General features: G+C 52.4%; 1 protein-coding gene across 12 annotated transcripts in view; it reads left to right on the top strand.

Annotated features, from left to right (window-relative positions):
* Positions 1–647: 647 nt before the first annotated feature.
* Tle3 (transducin like enhancer of split 3) overlaps positions 648–22,351 on the top strand; it is a 44,155-nt gene continuing 22,451 nt past the window's right edge. For 7 of the 12 annotated variants that reach the window (XM_013346597.2, XM_013346596.2, XM_005347812.2 and 4 more), the window contains exons 1-6: positions 648–718; positions 1,211–1,311; positions 1,786–1,849; positions 2,813–2,857; positions 20,487–20,549; positions 21,945–22,019. In XM_013346597.2, the coding sequence (XP_013202051.1) occupies positions 695–718; positions 1,211–1,311; positions 1,786–1,849; positions 2,813–2,857; positions 20,487–20,549; positions 21,945–22,019 (372 nt within the window). In that variant the 5' untranslated portion in view covers positions 648–694. Of the gene's footprint in view, positions 719–1,210; positions 1,312–1,785; positions 1,850–2,812; positions 2,858–20,486; positions 20,550–21,944; positions 22,050–22,351 lie in introns of all 12 variants that reach the window. The other 5 variants (XM_013346590.2, XM_013346594.2, XM_013346591.2 and 2 more) reach the window with 1 other exon arrangement.

The following is a 22,351-nucleotide window of genomic DNA, read 5'->3' as shown; positions in this document are numbered from 1 at the left end:
GGATGCCGGGGCGCATGATTTACACCGACTGAGCCTGGAGTTCCTCCTCGGCCCTGGGAAGGAAGGGCTGGCGGCAGCGACGGGAGCAGAAGGAACAGCAGGCTCTCCTCTCCGAGGGGGGGCGTCGAAGCACCCTCACTGGGCTCCAGCCCTCACCCTCGGTCCTCAAGCCGTCTCCTCTGTAGCTTGCCTTCTTTCTCGTCTCACTGCGAGTTCCGGGCCCGGCCACCTCTGAGACCCGACCCACGCGCCCCGGATGCTCTGGGCTTCCCAGACGCGCCCCCCTCCAGCCTCATCGTGCTGAGTGACCCGCGAGGGGATAGGAGGATTCCCCACCCTCGGCCTTGGGATCCCGCACTGGAGCCACCAGGGAGCCGACGATGTCCGCACAGCCCCGGCTTCTGACACTGTCCACGCAGCCGGGGGAAGGTGGCCGGCAGAAGCCGGCCGAGCCCTAGGCGCACAAAGCGCGAGCCCGCCGACGACTTTGCCGCTCGCTCCGCCGCTCTTTGTCTGCACTTGGGGCGCACGCCCGACTCTGGGATTTCGCTGCGAGAGCGGGCTGGGGGGGCCGGGGGCGAGCTCTCGGTTCCCCGGCCGCCCCCCGCTCGGGCTCGCCTCTCCCCTCCCCCGCACATCCCCGGCTCGGGCTCTCAGCTCTTCCAAGCTCTCGGAATCGCGACCCCTCCCTGCCATGTATCCGCAAGGCAGACATCCGGTGAGTAATTGCAACTAGGCTTATTTAAGCATCTATCATGGCAGGGTAAACGAGGCAGTTTATCTCGCACCTCCATTTTGCTTGTTGCTACCTTTATGGTGCGCGCGCGTGTGTGCGCTCACACAAAGGGGCTGTGGTGTTGGGGGGGGGGCGCAATAGAGGGCCAAGGGTAATTGCGCTCGAGTGGCCGGAGGCGAGGGCGGCCTGCCTTGGATGAGGGACTTTGACTCCCTCTTCGTACCCCTCTCCCAACTCTTCCAAGTCGCCCTCGCGGCACTTGGTCATGGGAACCCTGCTGGCTTTGGGGATGGTCGGGGCGCCCCCTTCCCGGCCCCGTCGGGAGAGTGGAGAAAAACTTGCTGGGAAGGTTTTGGGGTATGGGGTGGTGACGCCCTGCGGGAAGGAATCAGGGACCCAGCGGAGGCAAGGGTTTTCGTGGAGCCCGTCTGATGTGCCCACTCCTCTCCCCTGTGTTGTCCTCATGGGCTCCAGGCTCCCCATCAACCCGGGCAGCCGGGGTTTAAATTCACTGTGGCCGAGTCCTGTGACAGGATCAAAGACGAATTCCAGTTCCTCCAAGCTCAGTATCACAGGTAAGGTGGGCGGGGGGGGGTGGCCCCCGGCTGGCGTGGAGGGCGGCCGCGCGCTCCCCTGTTACCCCCCGCGGGGACGGAGGGGACGCCGGCCCCCGGACTGTGGGGCGGCGGGGCCTCCGCCTTTTGTTTCCCCTCTCGGTGCGCGCCGCCTTAACCCTTTGCTCTCCGCGGTCGCCCAGCTCCTGAAAGCCCGCACGGTTGGGGGGTGGGGGTCAGGGTCTTGATCCCTCGTAAGGGTCCGCCCCCGCGTGGCCGCGATGAGTGCCCTCGCAGATCAAGGGAAGTTTGGAGTTGGTACAGCCAGGCTCCGGGTGGCAAGCAGCCACCCCCACTGCCTAGAGGATGATGGATAATGGGGGTGCGCAGGGTGCTGGGGAAGTGGAGAGAAATGGCTCTCCGAGACCCTGGAGTCCGGGTCTCTGAGGAGGCCATGTAGGCGCCAGGCCTGAGCGCCTCCTCCTGCCCTTACAGTCTCAAAGTGGAATACGACAAGCTGGCGAACGAGAAGACGGAGATGCAGCGCCATTATGTGATGGTGAGAGGCAGCCCGCAGCAGGGCGGAGGGAGGGCAGGGCAGGGCACCCAAGCTGTGGGTCCAGCTGGAACTGAGGCAGGCCCGAGGCAGGCCCAGCTTCAAGACAGCCCCCTGGAGGGCTCACTTCTTCAGCTTCCTCTTCCCAGCCACTTGGAGGAGGGCTGGTGAAGAGTAGGGGCTGAAAGAGAAACAAACCCGCGTTCCAGGCCACCTTTGTAAAGCTTCTCATTTGTGTTTTGGAGGTTTCCGGGGTGGGGGGGCGGCGGCTGCTTGCCTTAAACTGGTTAGTAACTTAGAGTTGAATGAGCTTGTATAAAACCCCTCCTGAAGTTCTCCTGGGAGTGTTCGGAAACTTTTCTGTTTGGCAGCTGGGATCTAGCTAGAAGGGACAGAAGAGCCTGCCTTCCCCAGAGTTTTTTTTTTCAGATTGGAGGAACCTTTTAAAGCCTCACCCTCCCACCCCCCCACTTCCCTCCTCGAGGATTTCCTCAGTTGGAGTCTGGACCTCCCTAGCTAGACTATGTTCTAACTTAGTGTCTTCCTTCAAGTTAACATCTTCCTTTTGGGAGTGGGCATGGGAGCCACTTGAGGACGGTAGCAGTCTTTCCACACAAGAGACCTTCCACCTAGTGCTAAGTAACTCTCAGAGGACAAGAGGAGGCGGGTACACAGCATTCCCTGTAGAGCCAGCACCTTGTATAAACAGCCTGTGTGGCACATGGGTGCTTGTGGGAGGGGAGGCCCGGGTCTTCTTACTATGGTGTGTAATGTTCTATTGGGTGGAGAGGAGCACTTGACCACTTCCCCGAGTAAGCTTCTAAACCTCCTTAGGCTGTCTTTGTGGGTGGACCTCAGCTTCTGTGGACGCAATGAATGGCTTGGCCAAGGCCTGGGGGAGGGGAAGGTAAAAAAGAATAGTATCCCTGTGTTGCCTGCTAATGGCATTTTTTTTTCAATTTGTAGTACTATGAGATGTCATATGGCCTGAATATTGAAATGCATAAGCAGGTATGTGCTTTTCTCTTTTTAAAAATATGTGTGTACGTATAAAGCAGAATCTGTGGATTTGGGGGAAGTTGGTCATTTGAAAATGAGCCTGGGTCTGGTCTCCCACTTGGCTCCTAAGAGTGAGTGTTCAGGGATGCCTGCTGCTGGGGCTTTGCTCTTCCTTGGTTATGTTGAGTTGTTAGCATTTGTTCTTATGAACTTAGGCCTGGTCTGGGATCTGGGTAGAAAGTTGCTGGTCGGGGAACTGGGTAAAAAGTTGTTCTTTAGGTACCCCAGGATCCGTGCTCCCCACTCCTGAAGTTGACTGACTGCATTTATCTGTTTTAATGTAAAATTCTCAAAAAGGAAAGGCAGGTGGGGCTCTCCCCTCACCCCTGCTTTTCTTTCTTTCTCTTGCAAAAAGAAAAAGAAAAACCCAACAGTGATGTACTGCCTTGATAAGATTACGCTTCAAGGGCCTTAAAAGCCAGGCTGAGCTGTCGAAATGTAAGGGAATGAAGCCACTAACGGCCTAAAAAACTTAAAGCCAGAGTGAAGTGCAATCCTCGTGCTTTGCGTTTAGGAGGGAGTTTCTCAACTCCTCATTCGGAAGGTGGCTACTCCCCCATTTCACAGGAGGAAGCTGAAGCCCTGGGGTGAAGTAGCTTGCCCAGGGGCCAGCCTTGCCAGGCCTTTTGAGGTGGCTGGCAGTTGAGCTCAGCTTTGTAATCCTGAAGTCAAACCAGTTTAACTAGTGTGGTATCCTTTGATGGATATGTAAACTACCTCACATTGTCTCCCTTCTAATAACACTATACCTCAAATCCAGCAAATAGAAACACCCTTTATCTCAGTGCATATCAGTAGCTGGGCCTGAGCTAGGCCAGGCTGTGGGAGAGGCCTGTTTGTCTATTTGTGTTCTGAGGAGAGGCTGCCTATAATTTGGCTTGGCGGACGATTAGCATCGACTTGGCACGTATAAATGGCGCAGGCCGGTTGTTCTTTTTAACAATTGGTGTTCTTGAAATCTCAGAAGGCTGTTGACTCATACCAGCCTTTGGTGACCGTGACTTGAATGGATTTTCTGCTCTAAATTAACAGTCATTTACAAGGTTTAAATTTTACTCTTTAAAGGGGGCAGGACCCAGGGCAGGTGAGAAGGGCAGGTGACCCTGAGGGGAAGTATGCAGATTCCTGCCCGCTCCAGTGGCTTCCTATAGGGCCCTTTGAATCTTGTTTCCTTTCCCTTGCTGTTGGGCGGGTGAGGGGGAGCCAGAAAGGGGCCAGCATTTAGTGAGCAATGTGGGAAGCCAGCTGTGGTTTCCTGAGGAGTTGGTTCCCTAGGCATGCACACATGGAAGCTACCGCATCCTCACTTCTTGGCCCACAGAAATAATAAACAGACATTGCTTTATACGTAAAGAAGGTTCTCCTGGGGAGGAGAGACCAGAAGTGGGTTCTGCCTTAGTCTAGGTAGAGCTGGCCCAGACCTGACTGGAAGACGGCATGAAATAAAACTGGTGTCTCGGGTGTTTTAAGGACTTTGGGGTATTTTGCAAGGTACCACTTCCTCCCTTTCTCCAGTCCTTCCCTTCCTCTGTGAATAGTATCTTGGGCGTGTTTTAAAGAGGGTAATTGCACCCAGGTTCAAAATTTATAGCAGTAGTTGTTGTTGTAAGAGCTTCTAATTAAGGTGTAATATGTCCTTGCATGTTGAGGTCTGCATGGGTGGTGTTGCCCGTGTCTGAGTGGATGGTTGTTGGGTACAAAGAAGTCACTTTGGCTGGCAGAGCAAAAATGTTCTGAGCCCTGGGGAGGCAAGGAACCCAGAAGGGTTAAGTATCTCAGTGGTGAGGCTTGTGTACAGAGCAGCTGTGTTTGTCTGGGATTTCTGGCCATTCCCTAAACAGGATTCTAAGACGGGAGAATACCTGAGATCTGGCCATATTGTCTTCATAAATCCTCTCAATGGTGGGATAGAGGGATTTTTGCCCTCTTTTTATAGGTGGGGAAACCACGGCATCAAGGAAGCCAGCATGGCAAGAGCTAGGGCTCATTTTAGAACCTCTGGGTTCTGCAGTTAGGTCCTTTGCTCCTGGTGCCTTACCTTTGCCTTCCAGCCCCTTCCCGGCATGAATGCCAACAAGTCTCTGGGTTGGGTGAATTCACCCTGTGGCTGTGTAGGAACAAAGAGGCTAAGAGGTGGAGAAACCCTGACTGAGAAGGGAGAAACGCAATACAACCCTGACCTAATGGCGTACTGGCCACTCCCTAGGCTTGCAGGGTTCTGTTGAAGAAACCCCCGCCACTAATTGTAGTGTGGGTCTTAGGTGCATTTGGCGGTGGTGGTTAGGCCTGAGCAAACAAGTTTATCAGCTGACCTGTTTAGCGGTTGACTGGTGTTTTATCTGCACACACAATCAAGTGACTGGAGTGCTTGAATTATTCATGCAGTGTCCTGCCCTCTAGACTTGACTGTGTGATTACATCTGCCTGGAACAAACAGGCTGGATTCTTCATCTTTAAGCGACGGGTGTGGGGACTGTATGTACTTTTATATAATAGATGGTCTACAGGGCTCTAGCACCTTGGGAAAGTGTGTCTGGCTGGCCATTCTTGGCCTGTGTACGCGCGCGCGCGCACGCACGCACACACACACACACACACACACACACACTCTTCATCACCACCACCACGTATTTTTTTTTCAAAAGCTCTTCTTCCCTGGCTCCATGGGAAATGCCAATTAGCTGAGAACCTTGCGTTCTGCCAGATGGTCCCAAGTATTGACAGAGGACAGCTGATGAGGTCCGTCCAGCCCGTTTTTATTTTACTGAGAGGTTAAACTCACTGTGGCTGGCTCTGTCCCTGGCTCTTTCTCTGTCCGTCCCCTGTGTCCCCCCCCCCCCATCATTCTCTTTTTCCCTTTTCCAAGCTGTCAGATCCCAGAGAAGTAATAAACGGGTCCTCCCACTCTTTTGCCTCCCTCCCTCCCTAATTATGGTAAAGCAAAGATTACAGAATCACAGACCTGGCCTGGGACTCGAAGAGGTCACCACCTCCCCCAGGCTCCTGCTTCCAGGCAGGGTGTCAAGGATGATTCAGCGAGGGCCAGGGAGGCGATGATGGCTGACCGGCTCATCAGTTCCCGTCTTGTTCCTGCAGCGCCTTTCCCGTGTCAGCAGCAAATGACAAAGCCAGCTTAGAAATAGACTCCAGAGCGACTGTCATGCAGTGACTTTGAGACATGGTGCCGGGGGAAGCTGGCAGGCTGGCCTTTCACCCTCTGTTGGTGAGCACTGATGTTTGGCAAGCTGACTTGAGGCAGTTTGATTTGGGGGCAGCATCATGCCAATACTAGACAGGCACTGTTTCCAGTAACCTAAGCAAGTTCCAGAGCCCCAGCGCTAGAAGAGCCCTTTGGCTTCTGATCCAAACCTTCCAGGAGGAAACGGGCCGAGGGACTAGAGCTGGTATGCCCAGACTCCTGCAGCCATAGATGATAACAGTGCTGCTACTGCAGGCTTTCCTCCATACCCTTGGCCTCTTCTGTAGCAAGCCTCTTTTGGTAACTCATAGCACGCTGTGTCTTTAATTACCTCTGCGTGTTCCATGCTATTATACGGCCAGGTTCAGGCTGCAAACTTGGCTCCACCAAAGTCCAAAGTATCCTTCCCATTTGGGGTTGTATAACCAAGTCAGCTGAACCCTCTGTGTCCACAGCCCCATCTCCATTCGCCAGCTATTTGCACAACTAATGATTCGACGTGTTTGGTAATAACACAGAGGGCAGGTTCACAGATGAGGTGGCGCCCATAAAACCTGTGACTGTTGTACCCCAGCCACAAGGTGGCCATCTACACAGGGCTGAAACGGCCTGAAGACCTCCAGGCAAAGCAGCTTAAGGGGCTGCGTGGCCAGAGAGCCATCGGGCAACAGGGTTTTCTGGAAAAGACCTTGGTGGCAATAAGATGGGGGTACAGGCGCTGATCCTGGGGCAGTGTGTGGCCTCCGGGTTGAGCTGTGAAATTTTCTTCACTGGGAGCTCCATCATTCACACCCTGGATTTTTTGTGACCTCAGTTGCCTTATGGCTCCTCCCTGCAAACACGGGGGTTGTGTGATCTCCCCGGAAGGGTGCCATCCCTGCTCTACCTTGGGAATTCCTGAGCCCGAAGCTCATTTTACTCTGCCCCATCCAGCGAGAGGGTGACCCAGCTCTCAAGGCTGCTTTTCCTCTCAGGCTGTAGAAGACAGAACGGTAGAGGCCTTTTCCTTCTTGTACATCTGACCGTTGAGACGGCTCTAAAACTAGATGACGATAGATAAGCCTACTGGGAACCCATCTCTCAATTCTGCTATTCCAGAAGCTCTCCTGAAGCAGGAGTGGGTGGTGGGCCAAGAGTTGCTCCCCCCCGCATCCTCATCCTCCTTGTCCTCTTTGGAATCCTACCTTCACCCAGGAAGGGTTGCCTTTACTGAGACCTTCGATTCTGTATTGTGGAAGGAGAGTTAGCCAAAGAATAAATTCTCTTTCCACATAGGAAAATATTTTTTTTTTCTGTATCATTGGACAAAATGCTGGGACACCAGGAAGTGGGAAACAACTCTCAGCAGGGTTCACCCCTGTGATCCTACATAACATAGTGTGAACCTTCTTATCTCATTTTGGAGCTATGGAGGACGCCCCTTTGCCAAGCACACACAGTGTGTAATAGGTGCTCAGTAAACACGTGGGGTTTCCTTCTTTGGGTTGTGGGCAGGTGGGTGGACCTGCACTGCACTGAGCCCTGGGAAGGAAGTGGGGGGTTGTAATTGTGGGCTGCCTGCAGGCCGCTCTCTGTGGTTGAGCACACAGTCTCCTCATCAGCAAAATGAGAGAACTGGATCCATTCCCAAAACGGTTATTAGGGGTCTGGGATGTGCTTGGGTGTGGGCCGGGCTTAGTTACACAGACGAATAAGACACCATTCCCTCCGCTGGGGCATCAGGCCTCTAAATAAGTAATTGCGATGCGGTGAGGTAAGCGCTAATGTGGCCGCTGCGACACACTTGCTTCACTCTGCCTGGGAAAGCGAGCCGGGTCAGAGAGGATGTCCCTGCAGAAGGACTGTTACTTGAGTGGGGCCTTAAAGGGAGGGTGGGAGGGGAGTTGTTAAAGGCAGAAGCCAGCAGCTGGAGCTCCTCCCAGGTGACAACAGCTCCTGGCATGGCAGTGAAGTACATTCAGGAAGCCACAGTCAGGAAGAATGGATGGGGGAGGGCAGCTGCCCCCCTCCGCCCCCCCGCGTGTGCACTTGAGAAGTGAGGCGAGGTGGTGACATTTTGCAGCACGGCGTTATCCAAAGGCCTCTCCACCCTCACATTCACCACGACTCAGTGCCTCCCTCCGTCCCCATATGGCTCTCCAGGGCTGGCTCCAGTCCATCTGGCATGGGGTGGGGGATGCTCCGGGCGTCTGCGGCCTCCCCTGTCTGCTTCCCCACCATCATGCTCTGGTTTGAACTCTATTCCCCAAAGTGGCATTGTCTCCTTTCTCATACTGGTAATTCTGTAATGACTGGGTATGACCTACCCCTCCCCCATATTTAATTCTCATCAGCCCGGCTCTCCACTTTGCTATTAATGATAGCAGCCAGCAAAATAGCTTTCAACATGCCATTGACAGTCTGGCTTAAGAGCGCTCTTGAAGTAGTGCTAGACAGCTGAAAGCACCCATAATTGTGTACCAGAGTGAGAACTGCATGCTCAAGGGCCTTGTTTTTATATGCTTAAAGGGACAATATCTTGTTTTCAACAAATGCTCTCTGAGACACATCCAAGATGCTTTCTTCCTTTCTCTTGTACCTCTCCTCCTCTTGGCTCCTTCTCTTCCTCTGGCCTTTCAGAATAAAGACTCCCCTCCAGTTGGGGCTAAGAGAACTTAGGGAGAGGGATAACCTGCCTTGAGAGCAGTGAGAGATATATATCCATTGGGCTTGCTTAAGGCATCATTCACTCCAGGCCCAAAACCGTGGGCCAGCCTTTCCCTGCTGATGCCAGGGCCTCAAGTTTCTCAAGGAGGGAGCGAGGAGTCTCAGTCATGGTTGGCATAGCGCTTTTAAGTCCTTTTTGTTTGCTGGGCATGTTACATAACAGCCAGAGGCTAGGGGGTTTGGGCTACGGAGCTGTGCCTGAATGTAGAAGCTGCCATGACAGGACACAGAGAACAAGTCAGTCTCTCGGAGCCTGACTAGGTGCCTCGCCCCCCTTCCTTCTGAAGAGCCCTTGGGTCTAAGGGGCCTGTCTGGAAACCAGGAGGGTGGGTAGGAGGGGGCTGGTTTTCTTAATTGAAAGGCTGTATCAAGCTTGCAGGGAGCCAGAGATCTCTGCTAACTCGAGATTTTACTGGACAGTAGAGACCTTCCCCCCCCCCCTTTCTCTTCACCTCAGCCACCCTGTGAGTGTGAAGTGAGAACCAAGTGCCTAGCTATGGGGAAGGTAGGGGTGAGGTCAGAGGAGCCGGGAAGCCTTGTCAGTACCTGGAGTTTAGATGTAGGTGGTCTTCACATCTCTATTTAGCCAAGTTCTCTCGGCAAAAGGTAGGAGCCTGGGTTCCTTTCCTTTACCCATTCTTTTATTTATTTATTATTCATTCATTTAATTTAACTTTATTTTATGTGCATTGATGTGAGGGTGTCAGATCCACTGTGACTGGAGTTAAAGACAGTTGTGAGCTACTATGTGGGTGCTGGGAATTGAATCCCGGTCCTCTGGGAGAGCAGTCAGTGCTCTTAACTGCTGAGCCATCTCTGTAGCCCCTCCTTCACCGATCTTGAGTGACAGTCCAAAGTTCTGGTACAGCTACTACGTCTCTGCGTATGGACACAAAAACTGGTGACCTCGCAAATGCCATAGGTGAGGGTGACACAGCCACTTCTGCAGCGCGCTTGACTGCCAAGGGACGAGGCGTTTGCATCTGAAATACTGGGCTGTTTGCTGCCCGATTGAGAGGAGTGTAGATATGACCTGTATGTGCCTCGGGAAGGGGGCTGCCTCGCAGTTTGGGTGTAGAGGGGTGGGACGGGGTGTGGAACATTAGGACTGTGAGGGCCAGGGTTGTTTTGTGTTGACTGAACCTTTGCTTGCTCGGTAGTGAGAGGGCAGTGCATTTCTCGGAGACTCTGGCCAGGGGATACCCTGCTGTGGCAGGCAGTCCAAGGTTCTCTTCCTGATCATGGGCTGAGACATCCAGAGTATTCTCAGGTTTCTAAGGCCTATGGGCTCTAAAGGTTGTGATCAGAAAAGGCATGGTTACTGCACTTGGAAAGTGTTTTCTGTTTCTTTTTCTTTTCGTGTTCTATCTGCTATCAAGTCGTCTTGGAAAGTGTTTTCTGTTTCTTTTTCTTTTCGTGTTCTATCTGCTATCAAGTCGTCGAAAGTGGAAAGTGGAAGGAGCAGAAGAAGGGGTGATAAAACTGAGGTGTGGTGACAGGAATGAGGAAGGACCAAGTGACTGCTCTGGGTTGCGAAGGAGCTGAGGCTGAAGGAAAACCTGAGGCTTGCCTGACCTCTGCATTTGGTGGCGGGGTTCCTAGGGCTTGGCCTTTGTTTATCTTGGCTTTACATCCTCTTTCAGGTTTGGGTTGGTTGCTTGTAATTCTGAGAATGACTCTGACGCTGCTAAACATGTTTAGTTATACCGGGAAGGCTCCATCTTCCTTCAGATGGAGACACAAACTCAGCCGGAGTTCTTCCCTTTGGTCCGTCTCAAGGGACTGTGCAGCACAACTCGGGTCAGGAGGAGCACCTCTTTCTGGTTGACTGGGAAGGCTTTGGACTCTACCCAGTTCAGCAGCCACATGAGGGTGAAGGAGGCCAAGACAAGGCCACCTCCACTCCCCAGGACTTTAAGGTCTTTCTTGACTTAGGGTCTGGCATTCAGGGAGCTAGTCAGACAAGCCGCACACAGTTGCTTCAGGAGCTAGGGAAGAGTATAGTTTAGCATAGACCTGTGTGCAGGAGTGGAGTCCTAACCTTGGAAGGTGAGCATCATGCCCTCACCTTTCACGCCGGCCTCCAAATGGGAGGAGCCGCTCGGTGGGATGCAAGCTACATGGGCCTGGAATGTGGGGCCTGGTGACCAGCATGGAAAATTGTATGGCAACAAGGTAGGACGATATTGTGGGGTCAAGCCAATCCCTTGATCTAAAGTGTCACTACTGTTTCTCCCAGCAGAGTCCCTTCTCTCGGTTTCTCTCCAGAAGATCGCAGCCCTGTTTAGCTTTCCCTTGGAGTAGCAGTCTTGGGGGCAGCCTGGTGGGATCAAGTTCATAGCAGCTCCCGCCTCGGCCCGTCATAGATCTCACACGCTATCCCAGAGAAAGTGAGGAGCTTCCTTGAGTCAGGGTCAGCAGCAGCTGTCCTCTGCTGCCACAATCCTGTAATGGATTTGACATTAGCTTTTATGCCATGTCCTGCGGGGTGGGGGTTTCCTGCGGCCTTTAGCTTTTCCCACCCCACCGGATTCTTAGCTTGCTTCTCAAGAGGCCCCTTCTTTGCAGACCCCTTGAATACTTAAGATGAAAGCCCAGGCCTACAGGGTTGGGGCAGTATTTATGACAAGCCTATTTTTACATGGGCGGCAGTGAAGACAACAGTAGATTTGGAGCTGCTTGTCTGGGACCTCTAGAGGCAGAAAACCAGGAGCGTGGGGAGTGGGGGTGTGTGGAATTCTCTGGATGGCTAGAGTCGGGCTTTAGGGTGGGTCTCTGTCCCTTGATCTGTACCCTGCCAATGTGACTCTGGGCAGCTGCTTGACTTCTGTGAGCTTTAGTGAGTGCTGGTGTATGTAGTCCTACCTGCTATAGCGGAGCAGGCTTGAACGGAATTGTCATAGCCCTGGAAGTGCCGTGCGCCTGCTCTGCCCAGCATGGTTGCCCATAGCGGCATGGACTGCTGAGCCATTGAAATGGCGCCCCCCCCCCCCCGAGGTGACTGAAGAACTGAGTTTGAGATTCTGTTTAAATCTGGTTGCACTAGCCTGTGTGTGGCGCGTGGCTTTCTGGGCATTGGGGGTTTGGGGAGTGTGAGGGATTATGGGAGGGATGTCCAGGAACTTAGCACATAGACGGGGCTCGGCGGAGGGAACCCACAGTGGGACAGAGAGAGCCTCAACGTTTCCATGGCTTCAGAGAGGAGAAGGAATGTGAGGAGGAGAGGAGAGGGCCAGGCTCCCTAGACTTCCACGGGCCATTTCATGTTGCTGCTTAGCCACTCCACATCCCAATCCTGCAGTGTTAAGTCCCATCCCAAGCCCATGTAGCAGGTGCACTGCTGTTTGAAGGGGTTGGATGTGTGTGGTCTCAGGGTGGACCCATCGGCAGGGTCCAGTCTGGGCCTCTATTTGACCCAGGCCATAGCATGATCCCCCTCACCCCAGAACGACTTTCAGTGCTCAGAAGTCTTTCCAGTAAACATGCACGCACTAGGGGCATATCCAGCCTGCTCTGAGCTCTTAACCATTGGTTGGTTGTCAGTCGGCACTGCTGTGGCCCTGACACGGTTTCCAGACACTGCTGATTGTCCTGTCCTCTAAGGGCAAGAATCAGCACTGGCTGAGACCTGAGGGGAGCATCCCCTTGCTCTCTGGGGTCCATCTGTGAGATGGCAGGTTTTCTGTCTGAGAAGTCAGTTTGAGTGAGTTGATGGCGAGACAAGGGCCCCGACTTGATTTCATGGCCTGTGAAATGCCTCGACTTACTTGAGAAAAGGAGACCCGATGACCCTCTGCATTTCAATTTAAGGAGGGGATATGCTCTGCACTTGTGAGCTCGCACAGAATAGGGCTCTGTTTCTGCCGACTCGGTCGGCTGCGTACCACCTCGTTTTCCCTTCATGCTCCTCTCTTTCCCAGAGAAGCCCCCCCACCCCCCCGTCCTCAAAATGTCAAAGCAGTTCGTTTCATTTGTAGCCCTGACCTGGAGAGGAGACCCCCAAAATTTAATGAGCTGCCTCAGCAAGGGTAATGTGACTTTTACAGCCTGTTGAGGGGCAAGGGGGAGATTTGCATAATGCTCCAAGGGGGGGGGGATTAGGTGGCTGGGGGTTGCCATAGCAACCCTACAGGGATGAATTGAGAATTTTTCCTCCTCACAGGAGTTGGCCAATGGAGTCTGGGAAGGTGGGGGAGGGAACAGGGGGTTATCCGAGGGGAGGGCGGAGGAAAGGGGAGGGGGTTCCTGGGGTGAGTGGGCAGCTTGGGGGAAGGTGTAATCTGAAAAGCTCCCTCTGTTCTGTCCATACAAGCAAGCTCTTTGAGAGCCGTCTCCCTTCGTAGGGGGCGGGAGGCAAGCAGTTTAATGTGTTTGGGAACCAAGAAATTAAAGTGAACAAATATTTAAAGATTATTGGATCTTGTTAACAGGAAGCTGGGTGGATGGAAAGTGAGAGTCAGAGAAATGAAAGTCTTAGCATCTCAGAGCTCAGGGAGGGACGTGGGCTGTCAGCTGGGCTCAGTTCTGTCTTACAGCGCGGAGGAGTGCCTTCGTGGCCCTCTGGGTGCTCCTGTGCTTGGCATCCGGGCATATCTGAGAGCTCTCAGTGTGTTATACCCCTGCCCAAGAGTGCTCCAGACTGGGTCGTCATGCTTTCCCACTCAGCCCCTCCCCCACTCGCTTGCCTGGTATGTAGACTTCTTACAAGAACAAGGAAGGCTAATTTCTTTCAGGGAAGTGCCTAGAAGGGTCATGTTACCACTCAGAAACCCCAGGCTCTGGGAAGCCCTTGTGACTTCCTTCCTCCCTGCCCTCCTCACTGTTCCTTCCTCTCCTGGGAAGGGCACAGGGGCTGGTGATTGAGGTGGCCATCCCAGGCTGGCCTTGCCATTCTTGCCCTCTGTAAGACAAAGGTCCTTGGGGTCATGTGGAGACACAGGCCCTTCCTCATCCTGGTCTTCCTAGCATAAAGACCCCAGCAGGCTTCTTCAGAGGGTGTAAATATTTAATGGTGTTGTAGTTATATATAATTTGATCAATATGTCAGTGCTAAGAGAGTCTTTAAAAAGGCTCACCTATCACCAAGCAATCTGCCCTGTAAACCAGCCGCCCCCCTTCCCTCTGCCCCCAGAAGCAGCAAGCATCATCTCCCAGGCTGCTAAGTGGATCATTTATCCCTTTCTCACTCCTCAGCAGGGTCTGTGGCACGGAGGGACTGGGGCCTGGGAACACCACCCTGGCTTTTGTTAGCTGCCTTGCCCCTCCCCCTCCCCTGATTTTCCTTCCTTTGTTGATAAATACCACCTGGCTCAACCCAAGGAGAAACTGACTGGCCAAGGGTACCATCTTGTCAGTAATTGAGGGGCTATTAATTTAGAATTGCCTAGGAAATACAAGGCAAGTCAAGTGAAGATTGTCCAGACACTTTGTTCTGGAATCTTCTAATACTTGGCTGCTGGGTAGTTATGAAGCCTGGCCAGAGTCAGCTCTCTCTGCACACAGCTCACAGCTCCAAACTCCTTTCTTTTTAATTCAGGATGAAGCAGGTTCGCTTTAGTTACCCAGAGAACTGGGTAAAACTTGATTCAAACTGGGGAATCCCAGAGTCGATCTGATACTCCACCTCAAATGCAGGAGTCTAGCGGATTAACTGGAGACAGGATCGGACTTTCCAGAGATCACGTAGGTTGGCAGGTTAGACACAGCCGGGATGAAAATCACTGGTTCTGTGTGGCTTTGAAGTGTAGCTCACCCTTCAGGCGGGGTGTCTGTTCCATGTCTCTCTCACACATATCTGTAAGTAGGTCTCTAGACTCACATTGTGATGACTGTCCTGATCTCTAAGGAAGACACCCTTATGTTAGAGATGTAGCCAAGAGCCTGCTAGTGCCGGACAGCCCTTTCCCTACCCAGCAGACATGGCGCTGCTTCCCTGTAAATTAGAACTTTGGTGGTGCGTTTCTTTGTGCACTCCAGGAGGCACTTAGAGATGTATGTTAATGCTTGCGTTAGTCCGTGTCCGTCGCTGTGACAGAACACCTTGACCAAAGCAACTTAAGGGAGTTTGGGAGATGTCTCAGCTGGTAAAATACCTGCTGTGCAAATGTGAGGACCGGAGTTTGGATCCTGACACCTCTGCTAACGTGTGCGTCTATGCATCTGACTAGAGGAGAGGACTAGAGGCAAGCTGACCCCCGAAATTCACTGACCAGCCAGTTTAGCCAAACTGATGAGTTCACGGTTCAATGGGAGAGACCCTGTCTCCAAAAATAAGGTGAATGATCAAGGAAGATACCTCCAAGTTGACCTCTGGCCTGCATGTGCACATGCCTATGCACACACACAGATCAAGTGGGAGGGAGGAAGGAAGAAAAGAAAGAGGATGTGGAGAGAGAGCTGCCTCACATCATAGATGGAGGGTACAGTTGATCATGTGGGGAGGCATGGTCTCAGGAGGCGTCTGGTCACTTTCCTTCTGCAACAGGAAAGCCTGTACTGGAGCCCCGTTTACTTTCTCCTTCTCGGCACATGGCATAGCTTAGGTCTATATGTAGACTAAACATTTCTACCACCTCAGCCATACCCAGACTCTCACTGGCGTGCACAGAGTCTGCCTGTTAGGTTGATAATACTGGCCACCGTGTTTCTCTTGCTGCAGGCTCTAGGACAGTTGTATACAGGTTTAGGTGTTGGAGAGAATCAAAAGCTCACAAGAACACAGGACGCCAGAACCCAGCCCTCGACCACAGCAAGCCTGCCCACTCTCTGGTCCTTTTATCCAGCTGCCAGGGTGTGGCTTGGCACACCCCCACTGCTCCTCCATTTAGGTGCTTATGTGGCGCTCTGCTTTGCAGAGCTGTCTGAGTTAGTGGGAAGTGGGAGGTCACACAGTGAGTCAGGCCGCTCAGAAGTGTGTGGCGGTCTAAAGTCTGAGTCTAGTCCCTGGGACCTAAATGAGCCACCTGGTCTATCTACCCTTCCCTTTTCCAGGTAACATGATAGCCCAGAGAAGAGAAGTGGTCTGCCTAAACTCGGTGGAGACATCTAAGGGTAGAAGCTGGGCCATTTCTTCCAGCTTTAGCTTTCAGTGCTCCTTAAACTGGCAGGTTTCTCCCCTGCTTTGTTTTTGGTCTGACTGAGGTTCAGGTGAATTGCGCTCTGAGTCCACAGCTAGCTGTGACCAGGTGGTTTAAAGCTAGCTAGCAGTGGAGTGGCTGTTGGAGACACCGTACTGTGTCTAGCATGGTCAGTTACAGGAGGCAAATGGGCCAACAACTGACTGGATGCTGAACGGCCAGCCGCAGCAGCGATTGCTGGGGGTGAGGACTAAGAGTTGACTTCATCCCCTCCTTAACTCGGTGTCAGAGGTCAAGGGTCAGGGATGGCCTGAAGTTGGAGCGGATGCAGGTGGTAGATTGCTCTTATAGACACGTACTTACAGGGTGTTCGGGTATCCTCAGCTTTCAGCCAGACATCCAGCGGTCCTGCTTTAATGGCAAGAGGAACGTGCAAACGAGCTACGAAGGCACAGGGAACAGACTGCTCTTTGGGAAATTACACTTGCCCCCCACTATCTTGTTTTGTGTCATTTATTCGCCTAACAATCTCAACAGAGACTCAGGGCAGATGTTCCTCCCCAGTGCCCAGTTGGTAGTGCAGACTCAGAAAGGGACCCCAGCCCGGCCCTGGCTGCTTCTGCCTGTATCTCGGAGATCAGGAATGGGCCTGTCTACCAGCAGCGTCACCACCTTTGAACTGTACGTGAGGAGCACTTTGAAAGGCCAGAGCAGCGTCCCCAGGACACCACTCACTAGAGTGTTCCAAAGCAGGCCGCCCTCCCATCCCTCCTGCCACATCTCAGGTTGAAGACCTGACTCACAGGCAGAGATGCCTTGTGTCCTCAGGTAGTGGGGAGGATGGGTTGGGCTTGCCGGGCCCCAGCTGCCACACTGGTAACAGACTGGGCCTGAGCACCGGGAGTTTTCTAGTACACACTCTGGCTCCAGCTCGTGGTTTGTGACCTGTCCTAATTGTCGAAATTACACATCTAGATTTTTGTCCCCCTTTTCTTTGGAGCGGGTGCTTAGAGGTTGTTTGAGTTGGATCCAATGCTGTTTGGACAGCTGTGGTAATCAGAAATGCTGTCAATCATTAGCCCCGACGGTCGATTTTCTTTCAAAAACATTTCTCTGAGCCGTCTCAGCCTACTGAAATTTGGCTTCCTGGCCGAAAGTCATTTAGCGGAGTCGCTTAATTGCCGAGTGTCAGTTTCCCCATCTGGAAAATAGAGGTTGTTGGTAGGTGCCTTCCAGCAGGGCTGTGAGAGCTGGCATGCAGAGTGCTGGTGGCGGTCAGCTAGGTGGATGCTTCCCTGTTACTCTTGAGACTGGCTCTGTCTGGGCCGCTCATTCCCCTTCCTTTAGAACAGTGGCTCCCAACCTCCCTAATGCTGCGGCCCTTTAATGCAGTTCCTCATGTTGTGACCCCCAGCCATAAAATGTTTTCATTGCTACTTCATAAGTGTAATTTTGCTTTTGTTAATGAATCATAATATTTGCTATGCAGGATATCTGGTATATGACCCCTGTGAAGGGGTCGTTCGTCTCCCCAAAGGGTTGCGACTTACATGTTGAGAACCACTGCCCTAACATGACCCTCCCAAGCACAGAGCAGCCTGGGTACAAGGTGGAGAAGGCTCAGTCTGTGCTTCTCTGTCGAGAGGAGATGAAGAAAGGTATAGTGGCCAGCAGCTCGTGCCCCGAGGAAGGGCAAGAAACAGAAGCAAATGCAAGCTCAAGTCCCAAGACAGGGAAGCCTGGTGGTTGTAGAAGTTTTTCAGATGTATTCCAGATGTATGTGCCCCCCACCCAAGTGCTCTTGGTGATTTGTCTAAATCCTTCCTGCCAGCCAGTCATGCTTCCTGTCATGCTTGAGTTTGGGTGTCAGTACCACAGGCTTCTGGGCTTCCATGGTTCTTGTGCTTAGTTGGTGTTTGTGGTGATGGAAGATGAAGCAGGAATGACACTGAGTGACAGCTTCGTCTCAGCCACCCACAGGGCCCCTGAGCAATCCAGTTGTGGTCACTTGGTGGCCAGAGTTGCAGGCCTTGACTTGAACATGGCTGTGCAAAATCCCAGGGAATCCCTTTTCTTAACGACAGGGGATACCGGGCTTTGGCCCTGGCAAGGTGCGAGAAGTCTCCTGTAGGAACCTGGCAGTCACGAGCTGGCTGCAGGTGTGGGGAAGGGCAAGGCCGGCACTCTACTTTTCCCTACCAAGACCCTGACCTTTGACCTGCTTTAGAGGAGGTAAGCTCTGAGCTCTAGTGAGCTGTAGTAGGTCAAATGGCTGCCAGGGGACAGAGTTGGCCTCTGCCTTCCTGCCTGTGTATTTGGGGAATTGATGGGGCAATGAGAGACCCAGTGTGCTGGCTTGTGGTTGGCCTGGCTTGGCGTATTCTTTTACCCTGTTGATCAAGTGTTTGAGCCACTGCCCGCCTCCATCCCCCGTTCCAGCTGTCTGTCAACACTTTGTCCATCACAGCGTGTTGCTCACATCAGGAATCATCACCATAGACACTCTACAACATGAAGTTTTCGCGTGTGCGCACACACACACAGTGGGGCTGAGGAGCTGGCTCAGTCACTAATGCCCTGTACTGGGGTTTGTGGAGTCAGGAGAATCTAAGGAGCTCATTGGCTGGCAGTCTCACTGTAGTGGTGAGCTCCAGATTCAGTCTCAAAACATGAAAGGTGAAAGAGAAAGACACCAGGTGTCAGGCTCTGGCCTCCCCACGCATAGGCAGCAGGCACACACCACACAGACACGGGAGAAAAAGAATAAATGCTAGTTAGGTTATTCTTTGGCCAGATACTATTGAGCACATACTGTTTCCCCCTGTCTTTGGTTGTCTGAGGCACCCGGGCTGATGTGTTGGTGTTTTGCTCTTTATAGGACCTTCTGTTCCTAGTTAGCACATGTGACGTGAGCGAATTCCTTCTCGGTCAGTTCCGAGTGTGATGCAGGCTTGCTCGTTGATTCTAGAGCTCTGGCTCCTCTCTCCTGTCTCTCATCCTTGTCTGCAGAAGAAGCGAACAAGTGAGAGGGCCCTGGTTTCGGGGTACAGTTCTTCCTGCATATGTAGGCTGACTGAGGCTATGCGAAATGATCCTCCAAGCGTCCTTATGGCACAAGTGGCAGACTGCTTGGAAAAAGGCCAGAGTCAAACTGTGGTTAAGAATCTTGCAATATACAAGACAGCCCAACGGAACAAACAATTTATGACCAGCGAGGTTGAGAAACCTTGACATGTGGCTTCCTTGTTGCTGTCTGCCACTGTTGGGTAAATAAGGGTCCCAACAATATATTCCAGCTCTCAGCTGGAATGCTACTTGCCCCTACTCCCAGAAAGCTTAGAAATTGGGGACCATACTGACACAGTTGGTCTGGGGTTTGAGGGACAGCCCTTCACAGTAAAGAACGATACTGCTACAAATGCTCGGAGCAGTGCCTGCTGGGAAACGCCCTGTTCCGGAGGAGACCCAGGTGTTCCATCATGGCTCTATCTCCACCAGGAACTTGCAGTTTGGTGGGCAGGTTCTCTGGTTGGATTGCCTGACTTCTGTAGTCTTAGGACGCACGGCTGCCCAAGCCCGTTAGGCTCTTGTCAGGGCCTGATCTCTCCACAAACCAGAGACATATTCTTTAGTGCCCAGAGATGATGGAAGGGGTGCTGGCCCCAGGAGTTGCCCAAGGCCAGCTTCTGTTGGTGAGGCTTCAGAGGGCATTGTTTCACTGAGGCACGCTAGATTTCACATGCAGAATCATTTGACATGCAGATGATCACAGGTTTTTAAAAGGCTGTTGTCATGGTTTTGTCTGAAAGATCGCTGCGTGTTGATGAAAGCCGCTCTGAGACCTGAGTCCTGGCTGCTCAGGATTCAGACAAGATAAGAAAGCCAATTCCAAGAGTCATCTGTCAGCGTCCCAGGCCTTCCTGTCGGGTTCAGTTAACCATTTAGCAGCACTCTTGATCTGAGCTCTGAGTCGCACATGGTCCTGCTGGAAGCTCTTGGTATTCTAAGCATGGGCTTTGCTGGGAGGCGGGGTAGGCAGAGAATTGATCTGCCGGTTCTGTGAGCAGCCTTTATGGAGGTGTAGGGAACCACAGGGTCGACCCTAAGAGCTGAAGACTTAGCAGTGTGTTTTCTGGTTGTCCCGCAAGGGTTAGAAGCAATGTTGAAAGTGGAAAATGAGGGTGAGGCTGGCTCTGGGGGAGCCCTTCACTCCATCATGTCCAGGGGCTCTCTTGCCTTTGACCTTTCCAGTGTGGAGAGGCCTTGCGCAGAGTGATTCTCTCAACACTAGATTTCAGTTTTATCATGGGTTTTCTGGAATGTGAAGCGGTTTTTGTTTATATATATCGTGAAAATACAGTGGGGATTCTCTATAGAAGATGCCAGTTGTGACCTGCCAAACATGGGCCACCTCCCCAATGAAATGGGAGCTTTCTAAAACGCAACCATGGAGCGCATGGTAAGGAGCCGCAGTGGGTGTGAATGTGTGCGTGCGAGAGAGAGAGAGAGAGAGAGAGAGAGAGAGAGAGAGAGACACCACTTTGACTTTTCTCAGTGTTTCAGTGTCTTGATTTCTTTGTGGTCTCTTTTTCCTTTGCAGACAGAGATTGCAAAGAGACTGAACACAATTTTAGCCCAGATCATGCCTTTCTTGTCACAAGAGGTAAGGCCTTCTCCTGTTTTCTCCTCTTCTGCCCAAGGCAGCACAGTGTGGCCAGGCCTCCCTCCAGCCCGAGCTCAGCCCAATCTATCATACTCATCCGCTGATAGGATTGGCAAACCTTCTCCAGCCAGTCAGGGGGCAGGGCTCACGTCACAGGGACCCGGTGCTCCTTTGTCAGTGGGAGAGTGCTCCTCTGCCACACCTGAATTCTGGGAGGAGGGTCTTGGTTTTCATCTGCAACAGTGATGGGCACTGTGACTGCATACCCACACATCCTCACTGGCCTCCGCTTTCCCTATACCTGGTTCCAATAAGGCTGATTGCTGTGTGGGTTGCTGACTCCCCAGGTGCAATGTACCCTCTCCAAAGGAATGGCATGCAAGTCTTGTCACTTTACTCTTGAGAACCCCCAAAGGAGGCAAAGGTCTGGACTTGAGCTTTTTGAGGGAAGAATCTCGAAAGCGGCTCCGGAAGTACGGAGCAGCAGACTGATGGGTTGACCTCATTGGCCTCTGATTCTGTCCTGTCTGATCCTATTCCAACACACGCAGGGCCAGGATGCACCCTCCACTCCCCTTGGTAGCTGGGACAACATCAGCTCCCTGGTGGGGCTCTGAAGCTGAACCAGGTTCTGAAAAGATAGATAGAAGAATTAGATACGGCAGTATCTTGGGTTCCCAGCAAGGGAGATGACATTGTGTGTGACCGATGCTACCTCAGGGTTCTAGGGAATGTATGAAATATAATTTTTAATCATAGGCTTTAGGTTTGGCTAGATTGAGTGAAAAATACTAAGGTTTCCCGTAGCCTCCCCACACCAGGGTGGAGTATTTGTTAGTATTTCGAGTCTACGCCAACACATCATTGCATTCAGAAGTCTGTGACCCTGTTAAGAGTTCCTTCAGCCATATTCACGTTCTCTTTCTAGCTACTCTTTGCTCTCCCTCTTGGTAGCCATAGATCAGATCCACGTTTCTTCTCGGCCATTTGAATGTAAATCCCACATGTTCTAACTCACCACTAGCCGCTATTGGCGTGTTCTGAAATTTGGTGTCCTACATGGCTATAGTGATGATTCCATGCCTAGAAAGCAATCACTCCAATATGCAGCATCCTGCTTATGTTCATATTGCACAGAATAAAGGTTTCCCTGTGTGTGAGGTGGAGGAGACCGTGCACCAGTAGCCATCCGTGGCGCTCATATATGTTTTCCTTAGAAAGCCGTTCATTCTCATTGAAAAGACTGATAGAAGAAAGTGACTTCACCTGCCACCCTCAGCCCTGTGTCCTGGGCCCACTGGGTCCTCGGGGGAAGGATCCTGAGAGGTTCCCGGTGCCCAGTGATGGAGGATACTGAGGATGGCCACACCTGACCATACTTTATTTCCCCCCCAGCATCAGCAGCAAGTGGCGCAGGCCGTGGAACGCGCCAAGCAGGTCACCATGACGGAGCTGAACGCCATCATCGGGGTACGTGGACTCCCCAATCTGCCTCTCACCGTGTGTATAGCCCTTTTATTCCTCTCATTTGCCATGACCAGAGATGAACTCTGACCTTAGGTGTTCTCCGAGAATGGCAGCCCCATGGCCCACCGTTTCCCTAAGTAGCTGAGGGCTTAGATCTATCAGGCTCTTTCCACATTGTTCCTAGTCCACTAACTAAAGAAATACCAGACACATCTCGAGTCTACCTGTAAGGTCATTCATCCCCTGGCATCTTCCAGACGTCCAGGAGGTACTGATCAGTATCTGGCTGCCCCCGTCCCCGTCCCTCCCCAAGGCTGGGCTGCCCTTCTTTGGCC

This window comes from Microtus ochrogaster, chromosome 5, assembly GCF_000317375.1.
Source record: "Microtus ochrogaster isolate Prairie Vole_2 chromosome 5, MicOch1.0, whole genome shotgun sequence".
Classification (NCBI taxonomy): Eukaryota; Metazoa; Chordata; class Mammalia; order Rodentia; family Cricetidae; genus Microtus; species Microtus ochrogaster.
This window is presented reverse-complemented; position numbering and strand designations above follow the sequence as displayed.